General features: G+C 40.1%; 1 protein-coding gene across 5 annotated transcripts in view; it reads right to left on the minus strand.

The window, feature by feature from the left end:
* GRIA3 (glutamate ionotropic receptor AMPA type subunit 3) overlaps positions 1-23,815 on the minus strand; it is a 278,098-nt gene extending 254,283 nt beyond the window's left edge. For 3 of the 5 annotated variants that reach the window (XR_012678877.1, XM_075184377.1, XM_075184376.1), the window contains exons 1-2: positions 23,253-23,814; positions 22,076-22,234 (exon numbers count right to left, since the gene is read on the minus strand). Coding sequence is in view for 4 of the 5 variants with exons in the window: in XM_075184377.1 (XP_075040478.1) it covers positions 22,076-22,234; positions 23,253-23,343 (250 nt within the window). In the remaining variant the exon portion in view is untranslated. Of the gene's footprint in view, positions 1-22,075; positions 22,235-23,252 lie in introns of all 5 variants that reach the window. The other 2 variants (XM_075184375.1, XM_075184374.1) reach the window with 1 other exon arrangement.
* Between the last annotated feature and the right edge of the window lie 936 nt (positions 23,816-24,751).

Below are 24,751 nucleotides of genomic sequence, written 5' to 3' on the forward strand. Positions count from 1 at the left end.
CACTTCACCTCTCCCAGTGGATTGAATCATCTACTCATAAGGATGGCCACTGCCTTGATCTTGTTTTCTCTAGACTATGCTCAGTTTCTAATTTTATTAACACACCCTTCCCCCTCTCAGATCATCACCTTATTGTTAGGAACTCCTTCAGTCAGCACGACAGAACCCGGAATCTGCTCCGATGTCTGGTGTTCACTGGAGCCCCTAGTGGTGGGGACAGACTTGGCTGCAGACGAACGGAGGGTCGTGTAGTGTGCACTGACTGGGGAGAACCCTGAGGCAGCGTAGAAGAACACAGCGATGTGAGATCCAGGCAAAAGGTCAAGGGCCGGCAGCAGACAGGGATATCAGAAAACGAGCCGAAGTCAGGGGTCACAGGCAATACAACGAAGTCCAAAAACAAGCCAGGGGTCATACACGGGAAATCCAATAATAGAATAAGCACAGGAGCAGGGAAACAGGAACAGGAGCCTAGCTAAACAGGAAGCTATAACTGGCAATGAGGCTCAGTCCTCACTGCCTTAAATAGCAAGGAGATCCAATAGGAGTCATAGTAATAAAACCCCTCCCACTGCATAATCACTGCCCCGAGGAAATACTGGCAATCACAAGACAGCACCAATAAAAGAAAATCAGAAAGACTATCACCAGAGTCTACATCATAAACATAAATAGTCCTACCTTTCCCTGCTAGTATGTGCCCGGGTGTCAGCCTGCTGGCCGGGCGCTGCGGCCTCTGGATAACAGCGTCCCGGTTGTTGCCTAGGCAACCGGGACGTCAGAGGCGGAAGTGACACCCCGGTCGTCATGGAGACGGCCGGGGCGTCCGAGAAGACCGGAAGCGAGCCGCGGCGGCCCGTCGGAGAGCCGCGGTTCGTAACAGTACCCCCCCCTTGAGGAGGGGTCAATGCACCCCACTTCCAGGTTTCCCAGGATACTTTTTGAAGAAGTCCTTAATGAGTTGGTTAGCATGAAGATGCTTTTGCGGCACCCAAGATCGCTCCTCCGGGCCGTAGCCCTTCCAGTGGACCAAAAAGTGGATTTGACTTTGCACCCTTTTGGAGTCTAGGATCTTTTCAACAATAAACTCTTGGTGTCCTCTGACTGAGACAGGACGAGGTCTGTGCAATTGACGTGGTCTGAATTTATGTGACCATGTGGCTGCTTTCAACAAGGAACAATGGAATGTGTTAGGAATTTTGAGTGAAGGAGGAAGTTTCAACTTGAAAGCCACAGGATTAATCTGTTTAATAATGGCGAAGGGTCCGATGAACCTAGGACCCAACTTCCTACAAGGTTGCTTAAGTTTAATGTTGCGGGTAGACAGCCACACCTTGTCCCCGACCTTGAAAGGACATGGTCCACGATGCTGATCAGCATAATGTTTAGACTTAAATGAAGCTTGTTTGAGGGCAAGGTGAACCTTTCTCCATATCCGGCACAGATAAGAAATCGAAGAACTAGATTTAGCTTGATTCCAGACCTCCAGCGAGTTGGACCGAGGATGGAATCCGAGGTTACAGAAGAATGGTGATACCAGAGTAGACGAATGGCACGAGTTGTTGTAGGCGAATTCTGCCCATGGAAGCAGAGCAGCCCAATCACTATGGCATTTAGTTACATATAAACGGAGAAATTGCTCAAGGGATTGATTAACCCTCTCCGTTTGTCCGTTGGACTGTGGGTGATACCCCGAAGATAGACATAGTTTGATTCCTAATTGGGCACAGAATGCTCTCCAGAATGTGGCTACAAATTGGGAGCCGCGGTCAGAGACAATGTTAACAGGAAGTCCATGGAGCTTGAAAACGTGCTGAATGAATAGAGATGCCAAGGTTTTAGCACATGGCAATCCTACAAGAGGGACGAAATGTGCCATCTTACTAAATCTGTCCACTATCACCCAGATGGTGTTAAAGCTGGATGAGCGCGGTAATTCCACGATGAAATCCATCGATATGTGGGTCCAGGGTCTCGCTGGAATGGACAGTGGCATAAGAGGCCCGGCAGGACGTTTGCGAGAAGACTTGTTCCTGGCACAGGTTTCACAGGATAACACAAACTCTTTGGTATCTGCTGCCAAGGAAGGCCACCAGACGGAACGAGACAGAAGTTCCAAAGTCTTGGATACTCCAGGGTGACCTGAGGTTTTATTATCATGACATTCGGTGAGGACCGTCCTCCTCAGATAATCCGGTACGAATAATTTACCCCTGGGAGTGGCTGATGGTGCCAACTGTTGGAGACCACGGAGAGTTGTGCCAAGATCCTGAGTTAGGCCAAGGACTACTTTGGATGCTGGAATAATGAAAGTGGTTTCTGCGAGGGAAGGATGAGAGGCGAAAAAACTGCGAGACAAGGCGTCCGCCTTAATGTTCTTGGATCCGGGCCAGAAGGTAATGGTAAAGTTGAAACGGGAGAAGAAGAGGACCCACCGGGCTTGTCTGGAGTTAACAATCTTGGCAGATTGAATATACTGTAGATTTTTGTGGTCGGTATATACTGTAACAACATGATTAGCTCCCTCCAGCCAGTGGCGCCACTCTTCAAATGCCCACTTGATTGCCAGCAACTCCCTATTTCCAACGTCGTAGTGGGTCTCAGCGGAGGAAAATTTCCTGGAGAAAAATGCACAGGGGTGCAGGCAGTGATCATTGAGGTCTTTCTGAGAAAGGATGGCACCTGCCCCGACGTCAGAAGCGTCCACTTCGATGATAAAGGGTAACTCCGGATTGGGGTGTCGGAGGACAGGTGCAGAGATGAACGCCTCTTTTAACTCCTGAAAAGACGTTAAGGCAGTAGAGGACCAATTAACGGTATCGGCCCCTTTTCGGGTAAGGGCTGTAATTGGAGCCACTAATACCGAGAATGACCGGATGAATCGCCTATAGTAATTAGCGAATCCTAAAAACCTCTGAATGGCTTTAAGATTGCTGGGCCGGATCCAATCGAGAACGGCCTGTACCTTACTGGGATCCATGGAGAAGCCACGAGGAGAGATGACATATCCGAGGAACGTGACCTGAGTGACTTCAAACTCGCATTTCTCGAGTTTAGCGAAGAGGCAGTGCTGGCGGAGTTTCTGAAGTACCTGTCTGACATGAGTACGGTGTTGCTCCAACGACTGGGAATAAATCAAAATGTCGTCAAGATACACTACAACGAATCTCCCCAGGAATTCTCGTAGGACATCATTAATAAAATCTTGAAACACTGCGGGGGCGTTACATAGGCCGAAGGGCATGACCCGATATTCATAATGGCCTGAGTGAGTGTTGAAGGCCGTCTTCCACTCATCGCCCTTTTTGATTCGAACCAGATTATATGCCCCCCGCAGATCGATCTTGGAGAATATTGTGGCTAATTTGAGCTGATCAAACAGCACGGAGATGAGTGGCAACGGATAGGTATTTTTCACGGTAATCCCATTAAGACCCCTATAGTCTATGCACGGCCGGAGGCTTCCATCTTTTTTTTTCACAAAGAAGAAACCCGCTCCTACGGGTGATTTGGATGGTTGAATGAATCCCTTACGTAGGTTTTCCTCCACATAATCATCCATAGACTTGGTCTCGGGAATAGACAAGGCATATAATCTTCCCTTAGGAAGCTTGGCATCCGGAACCAAATCAATGGAGCAATCGTAGCTACGGTGTGGGGGTAGAGAGTCTGCTTCTTTTTTCGAGAACACGTCGTGGAATTCACGATAAGGCAATGGAAGAGATCCAGGGCAAGGCTGAACAATCCGGAGAGGAAGAGCAAGACAGGTTGAGGAACAAGCCTTACTCCATCGTATGATCTCTCCCGTGCTCCAATCTATGTGAGGGTTGTGAAGTTGAAGCCAGGGATGCCCGAGGATCAATGGTACGGAGGAACAAGGAATCAGAAAGAACGAGAGGACTTCAGAATGGAGAGCTCCCACCGTAAGCTGCAGAGGAGGCGTTTGATATGAGACCCTTCCGTCAGTTAACGGTCTGCCATCCAGTCCGCAGACCGTGATCTCCGAGTCCAAGTTTACGGACGGAATGCCCAGAGTCTTGGCAAAGTTTATGTCCAAAAAGTTTCCGGCTGCCCCACTGTCAAGAAAGGCAGGGATAGAAACGGATCGATTACCATACATGATCCGAGCAGGGATTAAAACAGAATTCTTGGAGGAGACCATCTGGAGACCTAGGTGTACCTCCTCCTTTACTCCTAGGCCTGGTCTTTTCCCGCCTTGTTCGGGCAGCTACGCAGGAGATGGCCTTTATTGCCGCAATAGAGACATAGCCCCAATGACCGCCGCCTGGATTTCTCCTCAGGGGACAGGCGATAAGCCCCTAACTGCATGGGCTCTGGTAAATCCTGAGGAACTGGGTAGACGGCTGGAGAGGACCAGGATGGTGAGGCGGCCTCCTTCTCGGACCTTCTTTCCTTGATCCTGCGGTCAATTTTGATAACCAATTGCATTAAGGCCTCCAAGGAAGATGATGAAGGATACTGGACTAAGGAGTCCTTTATCTGCTCCGAGAGCCCAAGCCGGAACTGACTCCGTAGTGCGGGGTCATTCCACTGACTGTCGACCGACCAACGTCGGAACTCGGCACAGTACTCTTCCGCTGTCCGCCGTCCCTGTTTCAGCGCTCTTAGGTGGGACTCGGCCGAGGCCACCCTATCTGGGTCATCATATAAGAGACCAAGTGCATTGAAGAAGGCGTCTACGGACTGCAGAGCTGGATTAACAGGAGTCAGACTGAACGCCCAGGATTGGGGATCGCCTTGGAGTAAGGAGATGACAATGCCGACCCTCTGTTGCTCCGAGCCCGAGGAGCGGGGCCTGAGACGAAAATACAGCTTGCAGCCCTCCTTAAAATTTCGGAATAAGGTTCTATCTCCAGAGAACCGGTCCGGAAGATTTAACTTTGGCTCAGGTGCCGGAGTTGCTTGTGAGGCCTTGGCGGCTTCTTCCTGAGCAGAAAGCCTGTGTGAAAGATCCTGAACCATCTGCGACACAACTTGGATCTGCCCTGCTAGGACCTGAGCCGGACTGGGTTCCATCAGTGGAAAATAGGATCGTCTTTATTTTTGGGCCAGTTATAATGTTAGGAACTCCTTCAGTCAGCACGACAGAACCCGGAATCTGCTCCGATGTCTGGTGTTCACTGGAGCCCCTAGTGGTGGGGACAGACTTGGCTGCAGACGAACGGAGGGTCGTGTAGTGTGCACTGACTGGGGAGAACCCTGAGGCAGCGTAGAAGAACACAGCGATGTGAGATCCAGGCAAAAGGTCAAGGGCCGGCAGCAGACAGGGATATCAGAAAACGAGCCGAAGTCAGGGGTCACAGGCAATACAACGAAGTCCAAAAACAAGCCAGGGGTCATACACGGGAAATCCAATAATAGAATAAGCACAGGAGCAGGGAAACAGGAACAGGAGCCTAGCTAAACAGGAAGCTATAACTGGCAATGAGGCTCAGTCCTCACTGCCTTAAATAGCAAGGAGATCCAATAGGAGTCATAGTAATAAAACCCCTCCCACTGCATAATCACTGCCCCGAGGAAATACTGGCAATCACAAGACAGCACCAATAAAAGAAAATCAGAAAGACTATCACCAGAGTCTACATCATAAACATAAATAGTCCTACCTTTCCCTGCTAGTATGTGCCCGGGTGTCAGCCTGCTGGCCGGGCGCTGCGGCCTCTGGATAACAGCGTCCCGGTTGTTGCCTAGGCAACCGGGACGTCAGAGGCGGAAGTGACACCCCGGTCGTCATGGAGACGGCCGGGGCGTCCGAGAAGACCGGAAGCGAGCCGCGGCGGCCCGTCGGAGAGCCGCGGTTCGTAACACTTATCAGCTACACTCTCACCCCCTCTGCTATAACCTCTCTACTGTCTAACTCTACCAAGCCTCCTCATACTCGCAGAAATCTGAATTCTATTAATCTTCAACAATTTTCCACCTCTCTCCAACACCTTCTCTCCCCTATCTCTACATTCTCATCCCCTGAGATGGCAGTACCTCATTTTCACCTAACCTTAGCAACAGCCCTTGATCAAGTGGCTCCAGCGACACTACATACTACACGTCGACTTCGATGTCAACCGTGGCACACCAAAGCAACACGAAGTCTTCAAAAACTGTCCCGTAAAGCAGAATGTCACTGGCGTAAATTTCGAAGCTCTAATGACTTCTTCACATATACTTCTGTCTACCGCTCCTATCGAAATGCTCTGGACACTGCAAAACAAACATACTTCCAATCTCTTATCTATGCTCAGGCTTCTAACCCCAAACGTCTTTTCAATACATTTAATCATCTTCTTAATCCTCCCACCCCGAACCCTCCATCTACTATCAGTGCTCAGGATCTTGCTTCCTACTTCAAGGACAAGATTGATAAGATCAGACTAGAAATGGTATCATCTCCCTCGACAAGCAATCAGCTCAATTCCTTCCCACTACCCTCTGACACCCTCTCTTCATTTGACCCCACAAATGAAGAGGAGATTTCTACTCTCTTCTTATCTTCCTACTCTACCTCCTGTCCTCTTGATCCTATTCCCTTGCAAATTGGTAGATCCCTGTCTCCTGTACTCATTTCACCTCTAACTCAAATCTGTAATCTCTCACTCTCTACTGGCATCTTTCCATCACTATACAAGCATGCAGTGATTACTCCTATTCTAAAAAAACAAAACTCCGACCCAAACTCTCTCTCAAATTACCGTCCCATCTCTCAGCTCCCTTGCCCCTCCAAGCTTCTAGCGAGACTTGCATACACTCGCCTCACATGCTTTCTTTCCGCAAACAACCTGTTGGATCCTCTTCAGTCTGGCTTTCGTTCTCAACACTCCACAGAGACTGCGCTGACCAAGGTTGTCAATGATCTGATTACTGCTAAAACTGAACGCCATTACTCTCTCCTAATTCTCCTGGATCTCTCGGCTGCATTTGACACCGTTGACCACTCTCTTTTCATACAAACGCTGCAATCCCTAGGTCTTCAAGACACTGTTCTATCCTGGTTCTCATCCTACCTCTCTAATCGCTCTTTCACTGTTAATTTCTCTGGAGCCACCTCTGCTCCTCTTCCCCTATCAGTTGGAGTACCACAAGGCTCAGTGCTAGGTCCTCTGCTGTTCTCTATCTATACCGCTTCTCTTGGAAATCGAATAAGTTCCTTTGGCTTTCAGTATCATCTCTATGCGGATGATACAAAAAATCTATCTATCCTCTCCTGATCTCTCGACATCTGTGTTGTCCCGTGTAACTGACTGTCTTTCTGCCATATCATCTTGGATGTCCTCTCGCCAACTCAAACTTAATCTTTCTAAAACAGAGTTAATAATATTCCCACCCGCCAACAAGAGCATACCTGACATTTCTATCTCTGTTGATAACATGACCATAAATCCCACCCCACAAGCTCGCTGCCTAGGTGTAATCCTTGATTCACACCTATCCTTTATTCCCCACATTGACTCTATATCTAAATCATGTTACATACATCTAAAGAACATTTCCAGAATCCGCACATATCTCACGCAAGACACTGCTAAAACCTTAATTCATGCACTTATCATCTCCCGCATTGACTATTGCAATTCCCTCCTTACTGGTCTTCCCAAAAACAGACTCAAACCCCTACAATCTATTTTGCATGCTGCGACAAGACTGATTTTCCTTGCAAATCGCTATTCCTCTGTTGAATCACTCTGTATGTCTCTACACTGGCTGCCTGTCTTCTACCGAATCCAATATAAAATACTTTTACTAACCTACAAGGCCATCAACAAAGCTGTACCAACATACATCTCCTCTCTTGTCTCAAAATATCTCCCAACTCGGCAACTCCGTTCTGCAAAAGATCTGCGTCTCTCTTCCACCCTCATTACATCCTCCCATTCCCGGTTACAGGACTTTTTTCGGGCTGCTCCCACTCTATGGAACTCTCTCCCTCGCACAATAAGACTCTCCTCTGGTCTACAAACTTTCAAGCGTTCTCTGAAAACCTACCTATTCAGACAAGCTTATAATATTCCTCAACCACCCTCTTAACCTCACTACCTTTAGCCTGTTACTGCCTGTTGCACAATTTCACACAAGATAACTACCCCCTGACCAACATTGTTGTATGACAGGATCATTTAGCTTATGAGTCACTTTTACCTTTGCAGTCTGGCTGGGCCAAGATGCAAAATGTATACTTAACCTCATGTGTCAATCTCCCATTGTCCCATAGATTGTAAGCTTGCAAGCAGGGCCTTCTCACCTCTTTGTCTGTTTTACCCAGTTTGTTTATTAGTTTATTATGTTTTTCCCCAATTGTAAAGCGCTATGGAATATGTTGACGCTATATAAATTGATGATGATGATGAGGTGCTCTCACTGATAAAATATAATGCAGCACCTCATATGAAGTAAAAAGGATTAAAACAGTGGGAGGGCACAAAAAAAGTAACGAGTGGTCACATACGTATCAAAAAATTCACGCAAAGGATATGCACCAATACAAAGCATACATGCATAAAATAAAATAAATTAGCAGGCGCAATAGTAAAATCAGTACAATGTTTATAGCTCTTTACCGAGATGTGTGAGCGCTGCTGATGCTGAGGACTGATGGTCACAACAGATGGAAAAATTTGGAAATCTTACCCTACATGTCCCTATAGTATAATCATGGTCCAGGGTCTCCTTAGATGTTTTGCCTAAACCACATGCGATTTAGGGGCTTTCAAACTGTCAAGCATCAGATCATCATCATCATCATCATCATCATCATTTATTTATATAGCGCCAACATATTCCGTAGCGCTTTAGATGTGATTTGAGTTGTCAGGCTTAAACCCGCAGGTCGATAAATCTGCGTATTTTAGCTGAAAACCCCTTGCGATGTTCAGAGATTTGAAAATCTCCAAATAAACCTCTCCTTAGTATTTTAACCCCTTACTGTTGAGCTAATATGTGCTCCTTCCCAATTCTAAACCTGTCCACACATTTTGAAATTGCTCTCTGACCACAGTGTAGCATGTTTTTGCCAAGGTGCAAAAATGTAACTTCCAGCTGGATTCACTACTAACTGTAAATGAGACTCAAGAAGTTTTGGAATATTACTTTGCAAAGAAGTAAAAATATACAGTTGAATAAAATTACAGACCATTCAGGCAATAATATGTTTTAGTAAATTTTTAAACACATTGCTTATAAGAGCTTATAATGACAGTGGCTCAATGGAAAATGCCATCTCTACTAAAGAGTGATCAGACTATTGAATACGCCTCCAGTAAGAGCTGTTATTCCTTCAAATTTAGTAATGAAATTGGAGATGAAATTGGATATGTTCCTTGAGGAAAGCCACATGTGAAGTATTAGGAATGCTTTCTTGTGTGTTATGGATTTCTTAGAGGAAGTAAATAATTCATGAATAGGGTACAGATGTAGGGTTATAGAAATATTTCATGTCCAGCATAATGGTCTAAACAACCTGCTTCATTCTTTCTGCCCGTTGGCGCCTGTGTTCATTTTGTTCCTTTGCGCCAAGATGATAAACATATAGCAATGTAAGTGAGTTAAGGTTAGGAGTCAGCGAGCTTGCTTCACTTAAATACACATTATTTTGGTTTAATCTACTAATTACAAATGTTTTACATTTCAATTTCCATTTAACCATCTCTAAAAAAGCTAAACAAACTGGCATCCGTGCATAATGCACATTTCTTTATATATTGAATGCTGTCCGCAGACTAAAGTAGTGACTTTTTAGACACATGAAACCAGTGCTGAAAATGCAATTTCCTTGCTCTGCATTAAATCTTATTGTAGCCTTTGGCACAACTTCTTTATGGTAGAAAAATAAAAGCAAACAGGAAAAAAGTTTACTTAGATAGAAAATCAGCTTTCTAGCACTGGAGAATATACTTAAAATTACTTGTCTGTAGTATTGAGATTGGAATTTTACAGCCCCTGTGCTAAAGTGATTACATAGAATATATACATCTATTTTAACTAAGGTGAACTAGTAAATGTAAGGGGGAAATTGTGTGTCAAGTATACTTCATAATGACCTTGCAGCCTATGAATTATTAAATATATCCAGGTTGAGGTCATTTGCATTTCAGACAGAGAGATAGATACCATGGCTGACAATTTCACACTTGTGCCCAAATAGAGACAGGCTTAAACATATAACATTTAATCCAGAATCACAGAGTACATGTTTCCTTTACTCCTTAGCCTATTTCACACATTTACATTTTCTCAGTGGGAAGAATTTCTCCACATCTACTGACAATCTATTCCATTATTAAAGCTACAAGTATTTTGTGTTTACTATATTTATTTTTTTACTTGTCAGTATATATTATTGACGTATCAACTGGTCAATATGCTACATTTCAGTTGGTGGGCATTTTTTTTTAAAATATCTTTTATTAATTTCCTTTGTAAGTGTTTAATGTTTATATAGTAAGAATACCACGAGCAATGCCACAAAATTAACAACCCAGGCTTTTTATTCCCAATACCCTGATCTACTTACTTAATTTTCTTTACTGACCTTTCATTTCCTGTTCTACATTACATAAGGGGAATGACCACACATTATATAAACACTTGCTTAAATCTGGCATTTTTACTTTTGCAATCCATGGTCATTTTATGCTCAACAAAAAAGCTCAGTGAAAATCAAAATAATTTAAGCAAATGCAAAATGTTCCTGGCTATTGAGAAAACAGAAAATATAATGATAGACAGAACACTACAATCATGCTTTTCTAGCGAAATGCAGGATGTGATGTCAATTAGGGTTTTCTACTAACCTTGCTCAGAGGTGCAAATCTGCACTAAAACTATAGCAACTAATCAGCAATGAACTTTTATCCGTCAAGATATGTGATGAAAGTAAATGTCTGCTCTGATTTTAGATCAGATTTGCAGATGTGATAAATGTAAGCATTAAAGTAATTGCTATAAATGATTAGCAAAATTGTCCTGGTTTGGTTTCCCATTTTGGGCTATAAACATAAAATGTAAGATTTTTGTTACAGTTGTGCTGTAAACAAAAAAATATTACAATTATATAATTCAGAACATGAAAACGAGCCTATGATGTAAGAATTTTTTCCATGTAACGATATATGAAGTAGTGTTGGATTGAGCGACACACCAGGTAACCCTTTTCATTTCAATTAAGTTGTATATCTCACGCTATACACAGCTAATTGGAGGTCTGTTGTAACACAGCAAGAATTCTCCAATTAATTCTAAGTCAAGGTATATAGCTTGGTGCAATGAACTCTACCCTCCCCCCCCCCTTTCTACAGAGCTGCCCAGTGCACATTCATGGGGAAGGAAGAGAATATAGTTATTTTGTTGGCTGTTCTGTTGGTGCTGGATTTTGCTGGTTCGCGTTGGCAGCGGCAGTAGGCATATGTCAGGGTGCTGCCAATGAAAGAGAGTTGCCTTTGTTTTTTTCTTATTATTTTTACTTTTGTTATAAAATATCAGAGACATATTTCATTTTTTATAAACACCTGCAGAACAAAATGGCCATTAAAAGCATCATATACTAGCTAGATGCACTAGTACCTTTGTTGGTATTTGGTCACTGGTGGTGAATCTAATGTTGCAGTGATAATTTCACATTGACTAAAACACATAATATAACTGTTTCCTTCAGCCATTAGGAGCTGCCGAACACACCAACGTACAAGAAACAAAAAGGAATCTTATCTTTAATGAAAAAAAATTCCAGATCTCCCTCTGTGACCTTATCCATCACCTTTGCTGTTCTTGTCTGGGATTTAGAGCTCAAGCAGATGGAATAATAATAATGAGGGAAGAAATAATGACGATAATGTCAATGGTAGAAGTATACTGTGACTGAAATAGCAAATAGCTAAATGTGAATGTTATTTAAAGCAACTTCTGCAAACATGTGATTTTTGTGAATCTATTAGTTATTTTAAATTGGACCTCTAGGGCTTGTCCACACAAGCACTGATTTAAAGATCCCCTCCATTATCTTCTGTATGAAATGCATTGATACAAGCAAGGGTCTCATTTATTCCCATGCTAACATTGACATTTTTATGCCATATACATATATGTATAAGTGGTACAGACCAAAATGGAAGAAAATCCTGTGTGTGCAGTGCATGTCCTTACATGATCCATTATAGCTATCTGTCTTAGTGAATAATATGAGTTTTAGCATAGGGTTCAATTACCCCTATACCCAGGCCATTTTCCTACTCTTGCCCCTGTGTGGTCTTCACACAAAATGCAACAGAGGAAACTGCAAAAGTGCGTATGTGAAAATTGCTTAGCTGGACCCCAAATAAATCTGTAAATGTATTTACAAATAGTTGATTTGCTTATCATTACCTGCTGTGTCTGAATTATTAAGGTATTAAAAATATTATTTAATGTAAACAGAATATAAACGCATTTCCTGCAACTTGCTAAATTGTGTGGATAAGAATTAATTAATCTACAGCAATAACAGCAAGGTATGTTATGATTTGTTGTTTTTCCCTGATAATCTTGAGACACGATCTTAAAACAGTGCACTTAGAGAATGCCCAGTCCTTGGTATCTAATGTATATCACTATTTATGCTTTTTAACATCTTCATTCATCTCAAAAAAGAAAAAAGAAATACAAAATAATAATAATAATAATAATAATAATAAAAAAATAACAGGTCTTAAATTACAGAATAATGAACTGCAAGCATACATATAGTACGTAAAAAATAATTGTTTATTCTCAATAAACTCAATATAAAAACATACACAAAATACACACATATAACACATAAATTCTAAAAAATAGATGAATATATAAGGTCACCACATGTTCAATCTGCATAAAATATGTGTAAATGGGTACCCTCAACAAACGGAGCAGTCCTTGTGTTCAGAGATCCACATCTATCAATTTATACAGCCTGGCACTCATGAACATAAGTCTCTGATCAGAGAATATAGATAATAGCTGTAAACTAGTAGTATTCACGTGCATGAATAATATATGGCCGAATGTTCTTGCCCAATATCTGGGAACTGCAATATAAGTGTAACAAATCACCTGACCTGACAGGTTTAAACCATAAAACGTATACTCTGGTCACTTGTTGGTGACACAGACGCTCGGTCTCCGCAATTGTTAGGTTCTCAATTCAACAAGAATCAAAACGTTCTTACCCAGTTCCTGGGTTCTCCAATAAAGGTAAAATGACTTGATCCATCAGAGTGCATGATACAGGCTGTATAAATTGATAGATTTGGATCTCTGAACACAAGGACTGCTCCATTTGTAGAGGGTACCCTTTTACACGTATTTTATGCAGATTGAACATGTGGTGATCATATATATTCATTTAATTTTTAGAATGTATGTGTTATATGTGTATATTTTGTGTACGTTTTTATATTGAGTTTATTGAGATGAAACAATAATTTTTTATGCTTGCAGTTCTTTATTCTGTCATTTGAGACCTGTTATTTTTTTCTATTATTATTATTATTATTATTATTATTATTATTATTATTATTATTATTAATAGAGCTTGCAGAGCTCTGTATTTCTTTTTTCTTTTTTGTAAATTTTCTTTTCTAGGGGTGTCTAGGCAAACGCTGAATGCAGCAGCCTGAGCCTATTGGTTATTAGTTATACATTTTTTATTATACTATATTTTTGTATTCTTATATTTTATATTTGTATCTGTTCTTTTTGTACCATTTCTATTCCATTTAGTGTCTGAAGTGTTTTCTTTTTTGGGGAAATTTTGAACTAATCTTCATTCATCTGTCTGCTAGGACCAGTAAGATGTCGTAGTATTGGGTACAGTCAGCATGAGTTCAAAAGTAGCTACTTCTGGACTCGTAGTTAGTTCCACTCTGGACTACTAGCTAGTCCCCATTAGGTAAAATACACCATAACAGATCAAATGTACCAATCAAAAAAGCTAACTCACGAAATAACTACTCTTCAGTCATTGTTACATGTAGTGTAACACTGAGGTACATTAAGCTCACACTGTCATTTGCTATATTGAACAGCCTTTTGTATCAAGAGTGAGAAATATGAAATGTCATTATATTATTTGTCAGGCTAGTAGAATGTTATCTTAAAATGCCAATCGAATGTGTAATTAATTTTGATTTTGGAGTCAGAAAGAAATGTATATCTTATTTGAGGATAAAAAGAAAATACTTTTATTTAGTTTTTCCTAGTGTTGGATACATAGTATAATAACTTGCAAGGAATTGGACAACTGAGCTTAAACAGGACTTGTCACCAGACATACAGGGGTTTTTAATTAAAAAAACTACATATATTTCCCTAGGCCCATTGTACCATCTCTCCAGTGCCACCTCCTGTTCTATATGCTACCAGGGCCACAAAAAGGGTCCTGGTACACCAACTTCTTGGGGCTCCACCCATAGTCACTGAAAGGGACATGGTCCTCCCAATACAAAGGAAGGTGAGGGCCCCCAGGCAGGCCCAGACCCCAGTACTTGTACCCACTCCCCCTTATTCTCAGCACCCCTACATGCCACCGTTCCTAGTGGTCTACATCAGTAAAGGGGACAAGAGGGAAGTGGCACCGGAAGGCAACAATCAGCCCAGTCCAGCAGTTACTATAAAGTATTTATCATGCCAGAGTCATGTCTCAGTGTTCTTTACTGATCTAGAGCAGTTATTCGGAGTCACCTTTAATGAACTGTAGACTTTCTCATTTGAATGAATATGTAACCAAAATAGATATTAATACTTTATACATTGCCACCTTGGGCTTTCTCATGTCACTCTATAGTTACTGTTGCTGTACATGCAACATCTTCCACAGTCCTTACACCCGTTTATGGCCTCTGCATAATACAATGGATTGCTAGAATTCTAGTTCAGTAATGAATGGAGATCAACCTAGAGAAAATCTGAATATTACATGTGGAGCATTGCAGCCCCTGTTCTTTACTAATTATTAAAGTATTGCAAAATAAAATGTTTAAGTTTATTTTACCAGAGAGGGACAGGTAATATAAGCAGAAATATTTGTGTTCTATCTATAAAGCATAGATTTAAACCGATGCCCCTTAGCGAGGTTGGAATACAAATAAACATAGACTGTGGCTTATTATGACTAAAATAGAGACCAAAAAGCAATAAAAACAGTACGCATGAAATATACAATTATCTTGAAGCTAGGATGGCTGACCCTTTTTGATCCATTTTGAAACTGCAATTTTTTCTTTTCATTACAGATAAACATAAGAGAACCAAAAAATGAACAACAGAAAGAAAAGAGATTAATGGTCATTTCAGTCCTAAAAATACATTTGAGATCTAAAGTGGATGTGCTGCATCTGCTAAATTTACTAAATAGCAAGTTGGTGAACCTGGTATGAAAAACATAAGAGTAAGAGCATGTTCTGAAGGAAATCTGGTGCTGCCCAGGAAAAGTAACAGAAAAACTAGATTTTAGCAATATTTATACATATCTGGTATTCTGTTAGCAAATTCTCTTGATTAGTACAAGAAACACAGGATTATTTATTTATGAAAAACCTTCCTGAAATTTGAGGCCTGTTGCTCTATATCATTTCATTATGCTGCATTATATCAGCAGTTATAAAGTTATCTGAAACACTGAAAACATAAATGCTGCAGAATGTTGTACCATGAAATCATATTCTCTTTTGAATATAATGACTTTAAATAACAACTCCACCTTTAGTGGAGCTTTTGTTAATAAAGTTTAACCCCTCCCAGGTATATCAGGCAGCAGGGTCCCTCTTCCGGGGCTCGGTCACCCAAAGCTAAGGACTAAGACCGCCCATAGATCTACAACAGAGCTCTATAGAAGCTGTTTCCTAGAGTTGAGAGCTATGGATCACTATAAAGTGTGCTAGTTTTGTCTGCAGTGTTATTACAGGGAATACAAGTATGATTTGAGGCATTATGACTCTTGGGTTTTGGTAAAGGAGGGAGCCCACCCATGTTTGTGGGTAGGATATTTTAGTAATGAATACCATTAAAGATGGGGAAATCCTTTAACAACATGAGTGTTTTCCAAGTTTTGTTGGAAGCAGGCATATACCATTTGATTTGAGTGTGCACCCTGAGTATAATTAGAGGTTCATGGATTCCAAAGAAAGCTGTTGTCTTCTCTTATTCATTTCTCCCCTGCTTCTGTCTGGGTGTACGTCCTCTTATGGTATGCTCTGGTGATGTTACATTGTGAATATAACTTTAGATTACGTAAGCAAACTGCAGATGCAGTTCAGTTTCAAGCTCATGTTCGCCAACTTGAGAATAGGAAGGAAATGATTTGGTTCATGACCTGAGCACTGGGTCTCCTCACTGTCATTATGAGCTGGAGTCCATTAATGATGACTACATGCCCTGCTTCTAGTGGGACATTTGTGTTTGCTGTAGCCATATCACAGACACAGATTTGCATTACCAAACCGACACAATCTGCACAACATTATATATATATATATATATATATATATATATATATATATATATATATGTATATTAACATGAAAAACTTGTTTTTCATTCTTCTAATACATTGATATCACAAATGTTATCCCTATTTGGATACACAAAGCTAAACTAAAAACTAAAACATTTTCCTTACTTTCTTTCTTTAATGCATATATACAGTTTATGCCAATGTATAAAAAATATATTGATTGACTAGAGTATGTTATATACATACATGTTACCATCGTTTAGATATTTTAGATTATTATTATTATTATTATTATTATTTCATTATTGATTCCTATAGATGAATATATATATATATATATATATATATATACAAGTTAACCCGTGCATGATACTCATGCATTCTAGTTAAATCAAGCTACTTAAGGTCTTAAAAAGGTTCTTGTCATGCATTTGGACCTAGCCCAGGCCTCCTCAGGGGAGGAGCGTTAGTTCCCGACGCAAGCGGCCTTTTTAATGTGTGTTCATGAGGTAAAATTACCTCACAAAAATGAGTTTGACCCCTCAACTCGTAAATTTAGCCTTTACTACCCCTCCCACGGGGGGAAGGGGGGATGATGGAAGTTAACTGACTTGACTATTCTAATTTTTTTGTCAAATAATGTCAGTATACCAAATTTCAGGTCACTTGGATGAGCCCTTTCTGAGAAAATAGTTTTTTACACACACACACACACACACACACACACTAACGCACGCCTCTACACATGTGTGTTCATGAGGTAAAATTACCTCACGAAAATGAGTTTGAGCCCTACCAAATTTCAGCCCTTTTTGATTTTTTTTCCCCACACACACTAAGAATTTAGTAGGTCAGTGTATAACTCTGCCCAGCAGGTGGCGCTGCAACTTGTTTTTTTTTTCCCACACACACACAGACAGACAGACGCCACTAAGCATTTATATATTAGATATATATACACAGACTATTTGTCTCGCTTTGGAGGACCCTCATCTTAACCGCTACACCTTTTTAACTAATTCCATGCAACAATGTATCTTCACATAGCATTGAGCATCCAGTACATGTATAATTATAATTTGTGTTATAGAGTAGAAGTTTTAAATACTTCTTAGTATAAAAGCATGAGTGAGGGAAATCAGGGCTGTTATAAGTTGTGGCAAGATTTTTGTGGTAACCTGTTTATTACATTGCTAAGAGTGAGCCTGAAAATGTGCCTTTCTGCCACAGTGTAAGTGGGGCCCCATTAATATTATGGGACGAGATCCTAAGACCATCAGCTTCAAAACTAAAGTTCATTTGTAGAGTGGAAATGGCCATACACTCCTCAACACGGAAAGGAAATGTATGGACAAGGCGTTCAATAAGTATTCATGTAAGGAGCAGATTAGACACAGGTTAGAAGCTTGAAAGAGAAGATTCAAGAGGTGCTTTTCTATAGAAAAGTAATAATCAAGTCATGCTTGAAATAAGAGTGAAAAATGCCAAATGAAAGTGAGAGTATGAACATCTCTGATAGATGAAAAAGCATGCCTGAATAGAGGGTGCGGGATATATATGTGCTGACCTGAGCCAAACCTACATATATAAACAGTATACACACACATATATATATATATATATATATATATATATATATATATATAAATACTTTATATGTTTAGATTATGTAAGGAATATGGATAATGCCAGTAACATGACATAGTCTAAAGACTGCAAGAGCTACTTGACAAGCACTAGATATAATGCAGTTCAATGAATTTGCAGAATTGTTTTGTCATGGGAGAACTGCTGTATATATTAATGCTAGGATTCGGTCTAAATGATAAAAACGTAAGGTCTCACAACCTGAAGTCATATTTATTCCAATTGTTATATTATATAGTTCATTGCAACTGATTGTTCGGTGGTACAAATTGTTGGTCTGTAAACATTTACAGTTCCACAGACTACAAGCAGTATAAAAAGATAATCATATAAACTCAAATATGGGTTCATGCGAGACTGATTTTTCTTGTTTTAGTACTAAAAAGTGCTAAATCTCAAGTAATAAGACAGATAGTGCAGACTGCACTGCCTAAACTAGCCCTGCAGACTTAAGACCACTTGCCAACTTTTTTTTGGATGAAAAATGAAATTCTTGTATGTACACTTCCGATCCACTTGCTAATCTGCCTATATCCTCAACATTAATGAACAAAACAGGATTTGTGCTGATGCTTTGTTTGCAATATTCTACAGCAAATAACCCTAAGGTTACATTTGTTGTTCTTTAGCTCTTTCCCCTTAATGTATCTTGCAAACAGAGCGTAATTCAAGAGCCTAGCTGACTGTAAAGGTGTACAACAGCAATTTTTGCAATGACAGTGCAGAGAGGGGATATGAGATCTGTGTGCTAATGAGCTGACACTGCAGAGGCTGAGGAGATGTAGTGGAATGCACTACAACAGCACAGCATAAAAACACAGGCGGGCTCTTTCAATAACATTTGATCTAAGCAGCCTTAACATAATCCACATTAATTCTGGCGCTGTCTCTGAGTTGTTAGCTGCAGCCTGCAATGAAACGCCTTAACTATTGAGCTGCAATTATTCACTTAAGTAAGTCTATAGTTACCTCATGCATCTACTGCATTTTTATTGTCAGTAAATAATATCAGTGTACAATATTGGCAAAATCATGTGTGTTGATAAATAAATAGTTCAATGGATAAGAGTTAATGTTGTTAATGCACTATGGTCTGTATGTGAGTATGTGCGTGTGTAAAAGCATGGGTGTTATAAAAGATATATATGGGATAGATAGATAGATTGATAGATAGATAGATAGATAGATAGATAGATAGATAGATAGATAGATAGATAGATAGATAGATACAGAAATACAGTAGTTTCCTAACTGTAAAGTTACAATCACAATTAACTCTTTGAAGTTTTCACTTTCAGTTTAAATTGGGCAAGAGCCATTCAATGAAGCTTGGTCACTGTTGTAATACATAAAGCCATTACAAACATGTAGAACACATATGTCAAAAACGTAATTGAATTTTGAGCACTCAGTTGTTGAGTTAAGCTCTGTGTAGTTCTGTATTTCTCAAAAACTTGCACTATTTTGGCCTTATAGGTTTGCAGTCAAAGACTCCACAGTGCATTATTGCTATATTATTAGTAGCGTTTGTGCTGGTGGAAAACAACAGGCATTTCAGGCCTTTACCGACACAAAGTGTGAATTTCACTATGTTATATTATGCTACCAAGTTAAGTCAGTGTAGAATTCAAGGACAAAGCTTTTTAGCAGCTGCAATAAATACAAACAAGGATAAGAGGCATGTTCATCGAGAAACCAAGAATGCTAAAATTACATAGATTTGATCAATTCTGCTATTCTGTGGCGCTGCTGCAGGACAGTATTGGCTCTCTCATATGACTTTGGAATTAGGGGTACTCTAAATATTTTTCTTAAAACTAAATTATTTAAGTAGCCATGTCAGTCACAGCTGGATAAGTAACCTCCCAATATTTGAAACAAACCACTTCAGTTGTATTTTTGCAAAGAGAGTGCAAAGCAGGACAAAGGATTTTATTTTGTAGCAATAAAAGAGCAAATACAGTTTCCCATGCTAGGTGATTGCATGCTGAGTTGTCCTTTCACTCTTTGGAAAGGAAGAAAAAGCTTTCTGACATTTGAAAATTATTGCTTTTTATTCTTCAGAGTACAGATGTGACACCCTGTATGTTTTTACTCCTACAAACTGTAGCAGTGCTAAGCCTGGGTTTCTCTGAGTCATGATGTGTTGCTTGCCTGTCTAATGTGGGTTGAAACCAAAGAAAAGCAGTTACTTTTCCCTGTCAGTCCGTATTTATTTATATCCTTTAAATCCAAAATATCCAAATTGATGGCAAATTTGGCAAAGGAACACACTTACTCGTTTTAGAGATTATGGTTTCTGCTGTAACTAACAGTGTAGTTTCATTTGTCCCATCACTCATACTGACTAAACATTGTCAGATTGTCTTGTGTAATTTCCTTCATTTCCATAAAGAAATATTGTTGTTTAAAATCAATTACTGAAAACTGCGTAAAAGGACTTTTAGCATTTAAATTTAATCCATTCATTTATATTGTAAAATGGTTTTATAAAGCCAACCTCTTGAAGGGATTAATTTGATTAAGGATTAAGGAACCTAAGTGTTTGATTATAATGAAAAAAGAGTAATAGCTTGTGTAGGAAATCAGTACCTGGCTGAACTGTAAAGGAACAGTTGATTTTTGTATAGGTAAAAACTAATTTCTATGTAAGTTAGTAAAAACAAACCAGGTTTGATTTTTAGAGGAAGAGTCTCAAAGAGTTTACAGCATAGCACTTACTTTCAAAACATCTAATAGACCATTGAAAGTTGGGTTTTATGGGACTTTAATTTAAAGATGGCCTCGTACCATTCACATAAATATGCACTCCTAGAACATACCAGGAAACAGCACTAAAATATGTAGCTACTATACATGAGAACTGTACACATCAATGGATTTTAATAAAGCCTTATTTCAATTCGGTTTTGGGTATTAAAACGCCACAACCAAAATTGTTCCATTGTTTGGTTTTGGCGGATTTTTGAAGTAGGAAACTGTGATTACTACAATTTGTAATAAAATAATCCCCTTGATCTACTAAAAGATGCAAATATCTGTCTGTTGTCACTTAGACTAGCAATGCAGCATAGACAGAATCGGTTTTGGCACTGGATTGGTTAAAATCTGACTATAAAGGTAGATATATCTTACATGTAATAAACCCTAATATAAATTTGATCCTATGGGACTGTGTTCAGCAACACTTCACACATCTATTTCCCCAGCATACTTATTATTTCATGTAGCCCACAGAAGCGAATCGAGCACTGCAGAGAACAGCTCATTAAATATTATGCAATAAAACCACAATGTCTTAGTATTCTTAAGATTTAGAACATTCATCAGTATATCCTATAGTACTGTGTTCACAGCCAATGGAACATTTTCATTGGCAATGATTCCAAGTGTTTGCTAATGCATGTCCAGACTTTGTAAATGCTGCATTAGATGCGTTCACATGACTAGCCATGTCTCTGTACTATTTCAGAGACAGAGAGGGGAGATAGAGAGAGGGAAAGAGAAGGGAGAGAAAGAGAGAGAGAGAGAGAGAGAGCAGTGTGAGAGAGAGAGAGTGAAAGAGAGAGATCTAGATTCTTATTGTTTGTATTCTATCTAAAAATTTACTTTTGCTCACTAATTGCAAACAAATATCTGCAAAACTTATAAAAATAAAGAAGCGGATTCTTTAATATGTTCTTTAACACGTCTATGTACACAGTATATGTACATATATTTAAATAGAATGATCTTTTTCATTCACATTTTACCATCATTAGTGAATTTAATCTAAGAGAAGCATCTGCTAATTTTAGCATACATATTAAATATTTTGCATGAAGCATGTAGCAACCTACACAAGCAGAATTTTTACTAAGTAATACGGGTTGTGAATTTTATTGCTGCAAAGTTGTCATATGCTGTATAAGCTGTGCTTTCTTGAACGGATCCTTTGAATCAGTAGGTACTCACATGCATTTGTCACTGAGAAACTGTTGGATGAGTCTAAGTGATCTACATGATGGACCAGCTGGAAGGGCCTCTCTGTGTTATTTTGGTTGGTGTTGTGCAGTTGCACTGCAAATATAAATGCACTGTGTTCCTGAATTGTGTTTTTCATGAAAAGTCCACCTATTAAAATAAACAGACAAACAAAAAAAATATCAGTATAGATAATAAATAAAAATATAATAATATAAAATAGCATAATCATTTTTACTAAACATGCTATTTTACAAGCGATAGGCACAATAAATCTCTAAATGCTGGCATTCCTATTCTAGATGAGAATATTTAACCCTTTGGCTACAATACATGCCATGACCCTTTAAGGGAGGAATATGGTCTAAGCTGCAGAAGTGCTTATTTCTGCTGTAGTGTTTCTGTCTTTCTTTTAATACAATTTGCTGACTCCAGTTCTTCTACAGCTCCCATCAAGAACAAAGATGAGCAAACCCATTCAGCAATGTACAAGATGTGTCTGAATGGAAGGCTGTGTGTTACTTAACATGCTGCCCTTTATCCTCACATTCAGAGTAAGAAGAGCTCCCAATGTCCCTGTTACTGAATGCAGAAACAATTCTTTGGATGATTTCGGTGAGCATTGCTCCACGCAAGTCTAATAACTTTTCTGCAGTGTGCTGAATCAAAATGAACATCCTCTAAGCTGCTATCTCTGCAAACATCTTCCTATTTTATTAGAAAACTGCAGTGGCTCTATCCATACAATACATACTGCATGTCTCAATATCCCTGTTTATCTGCATTCTGTCTGCTTTTGTTTCCAGCAGACAAGAGGACAATCAAATAATGAGCTGTGTGGGCAGCAATGTGGAATGCTGATATTTAGGGTCACTATATGTAGGGATTATTTATACATTATAGCCAACAGTTCAGTATCAGCGTAAATTGCTAGTAAAGTGTACAAAGTTGAGCAACATTCATACTTCCTTAAAATATCCTCTCACTGTCCCGTAATGCAGGATGGTGGGAGATTATAAAAAAAGCAAAAAAAAAAAAAAAACATGCTGCAAGCATACGTATATTGCACACAGTAGCTGCTTTGCTATAAAGAAAGACAATGCATAGCTAGGAACAGCATATACTATGTAGGATTGTAATCAGCATTTCTATACAATCAGCCACTTACCTATATTGATAGTGTTAGGGAATCCTCCAAAGCTTTCGCCTGCGAGGCTCACCAGCAAAAGGAAGACAGTCTGTATCTCGTTTTGCCCCATTTTCACAGCCTTACCAATTCAATTTCTAAAACGAAACTGACACAGCCAGGGTTTGGCGTCTCCCAGCACTTTCTCCTGCCCCGTCTTTACAGCACCCTGGACAGTTCCATTGAATGCAAGCTGCAAATCAGAGCGATTCAGCTCCGTTCTCACTATAGAAAATCAGGGGACTTTACCCAAAGATGGTGGTGAAGAGAGAAAGGGAGTGAGGAAAAAAAAAAAGATCAGATGAATAAGGATCTTCCAATTGGACCAGTAGGGGGGTTATTGATCAAACTTGATCTGACGTTGAGTTAAAGCAGCATCGTTCAGCTCAGTCTCACTGCAGCCCCGACAAGACTGCAAAGCACAAGCTCTGCATTTGTCTACATGGAGATAGAATCGATGGAAGCACACCAGCCTCACGTGGATCTCAGGCTAACCCCTTCATTACTGAGGACAACAAAGATTATATTGCCTTTCCATCCCAAAATAAAATAGTGTTAAGTGTCCCAGGAACCATCTGCCAGCTCCACCTTAACAAAGAGAGAAATAGTATGGGGCAAAGGAAAGCCATGGAGCGGGGTGTGGGTGAAAACCAGAATTTCCGGAATGCCAGAACCCCGGAATGATTTGACTCCCGGCACCCTCTGCTGCTGGGTGTCTTGAGTGAAGCTTGCTTTCTTTTCTCTGCCTGTATAATGCATTCTGTTCTGCTACACAGAGATGTTCCCTGTAATATGCGGAACAACAGTTACACATAATATATTGCATGTATAATGCATTGTGCGCATGTGTGTGTGTATATATATATATATATATATATATATATATATATATGCACACACACACATTATATATTTATATATATTTCTGTATATCATAACTATATATTCTAGTTATCCGTTCTACCTGCCTCAATGTATGTTGGAATGCAGCTCTGGGTGCATTACCCATCCATTCCGGGTGCCGGAATGGGTCTGCCAGTACCTTAGCCATCCTTTCCAGCTACCGGAATGGAGACCTTAACCATCCATTCAGGGTGCCAGAATGGGTCTGCCAGTACCTTAGTCATCCATTCTGGCTGCTGGAATGGAGCTGTGAAGACCTTAACCATCCATTCCGGGAGCCAGAATGGGGCTCTAAGCATCTTACCCATCCATTCCGGGTGCCAGAATGGGACTGCCAGTACCTTAGCAATACATTCCGGCTGCCAGAATGGAGCTCCAAGGACCTTAACCACTAATTCCGGGTGCCGGAATGAGGCTCCGTGGACATTAACCATTCATTATGGCTGCCAGAATGGAGCTTTGAGGACCTTAACCATCCATTCCGGGTGCCAGAATGGGGCTCTGAGCACCTTACCCATCCATTCTGTGTGCCAGAATGGGTCTGCCAGTACCTTAGCAATAAATTCCGGCTGCCGGAA

Source organism: Mixophyes fleayi, chromosome 9 (genome assembly GCF_038048845.1).
Source record: "Mixophyes fleayi isolate aMixFle1 chromosome 9, aMixFle1.hap1, whole genome shotgun sequence".
Classification (NCBI taxonomy): Eukaryota; Metazoa; Chordata; class Amphibia; order Anura; family Limnodynastidae; genus Mixophyes; species Mixophyes fleayi.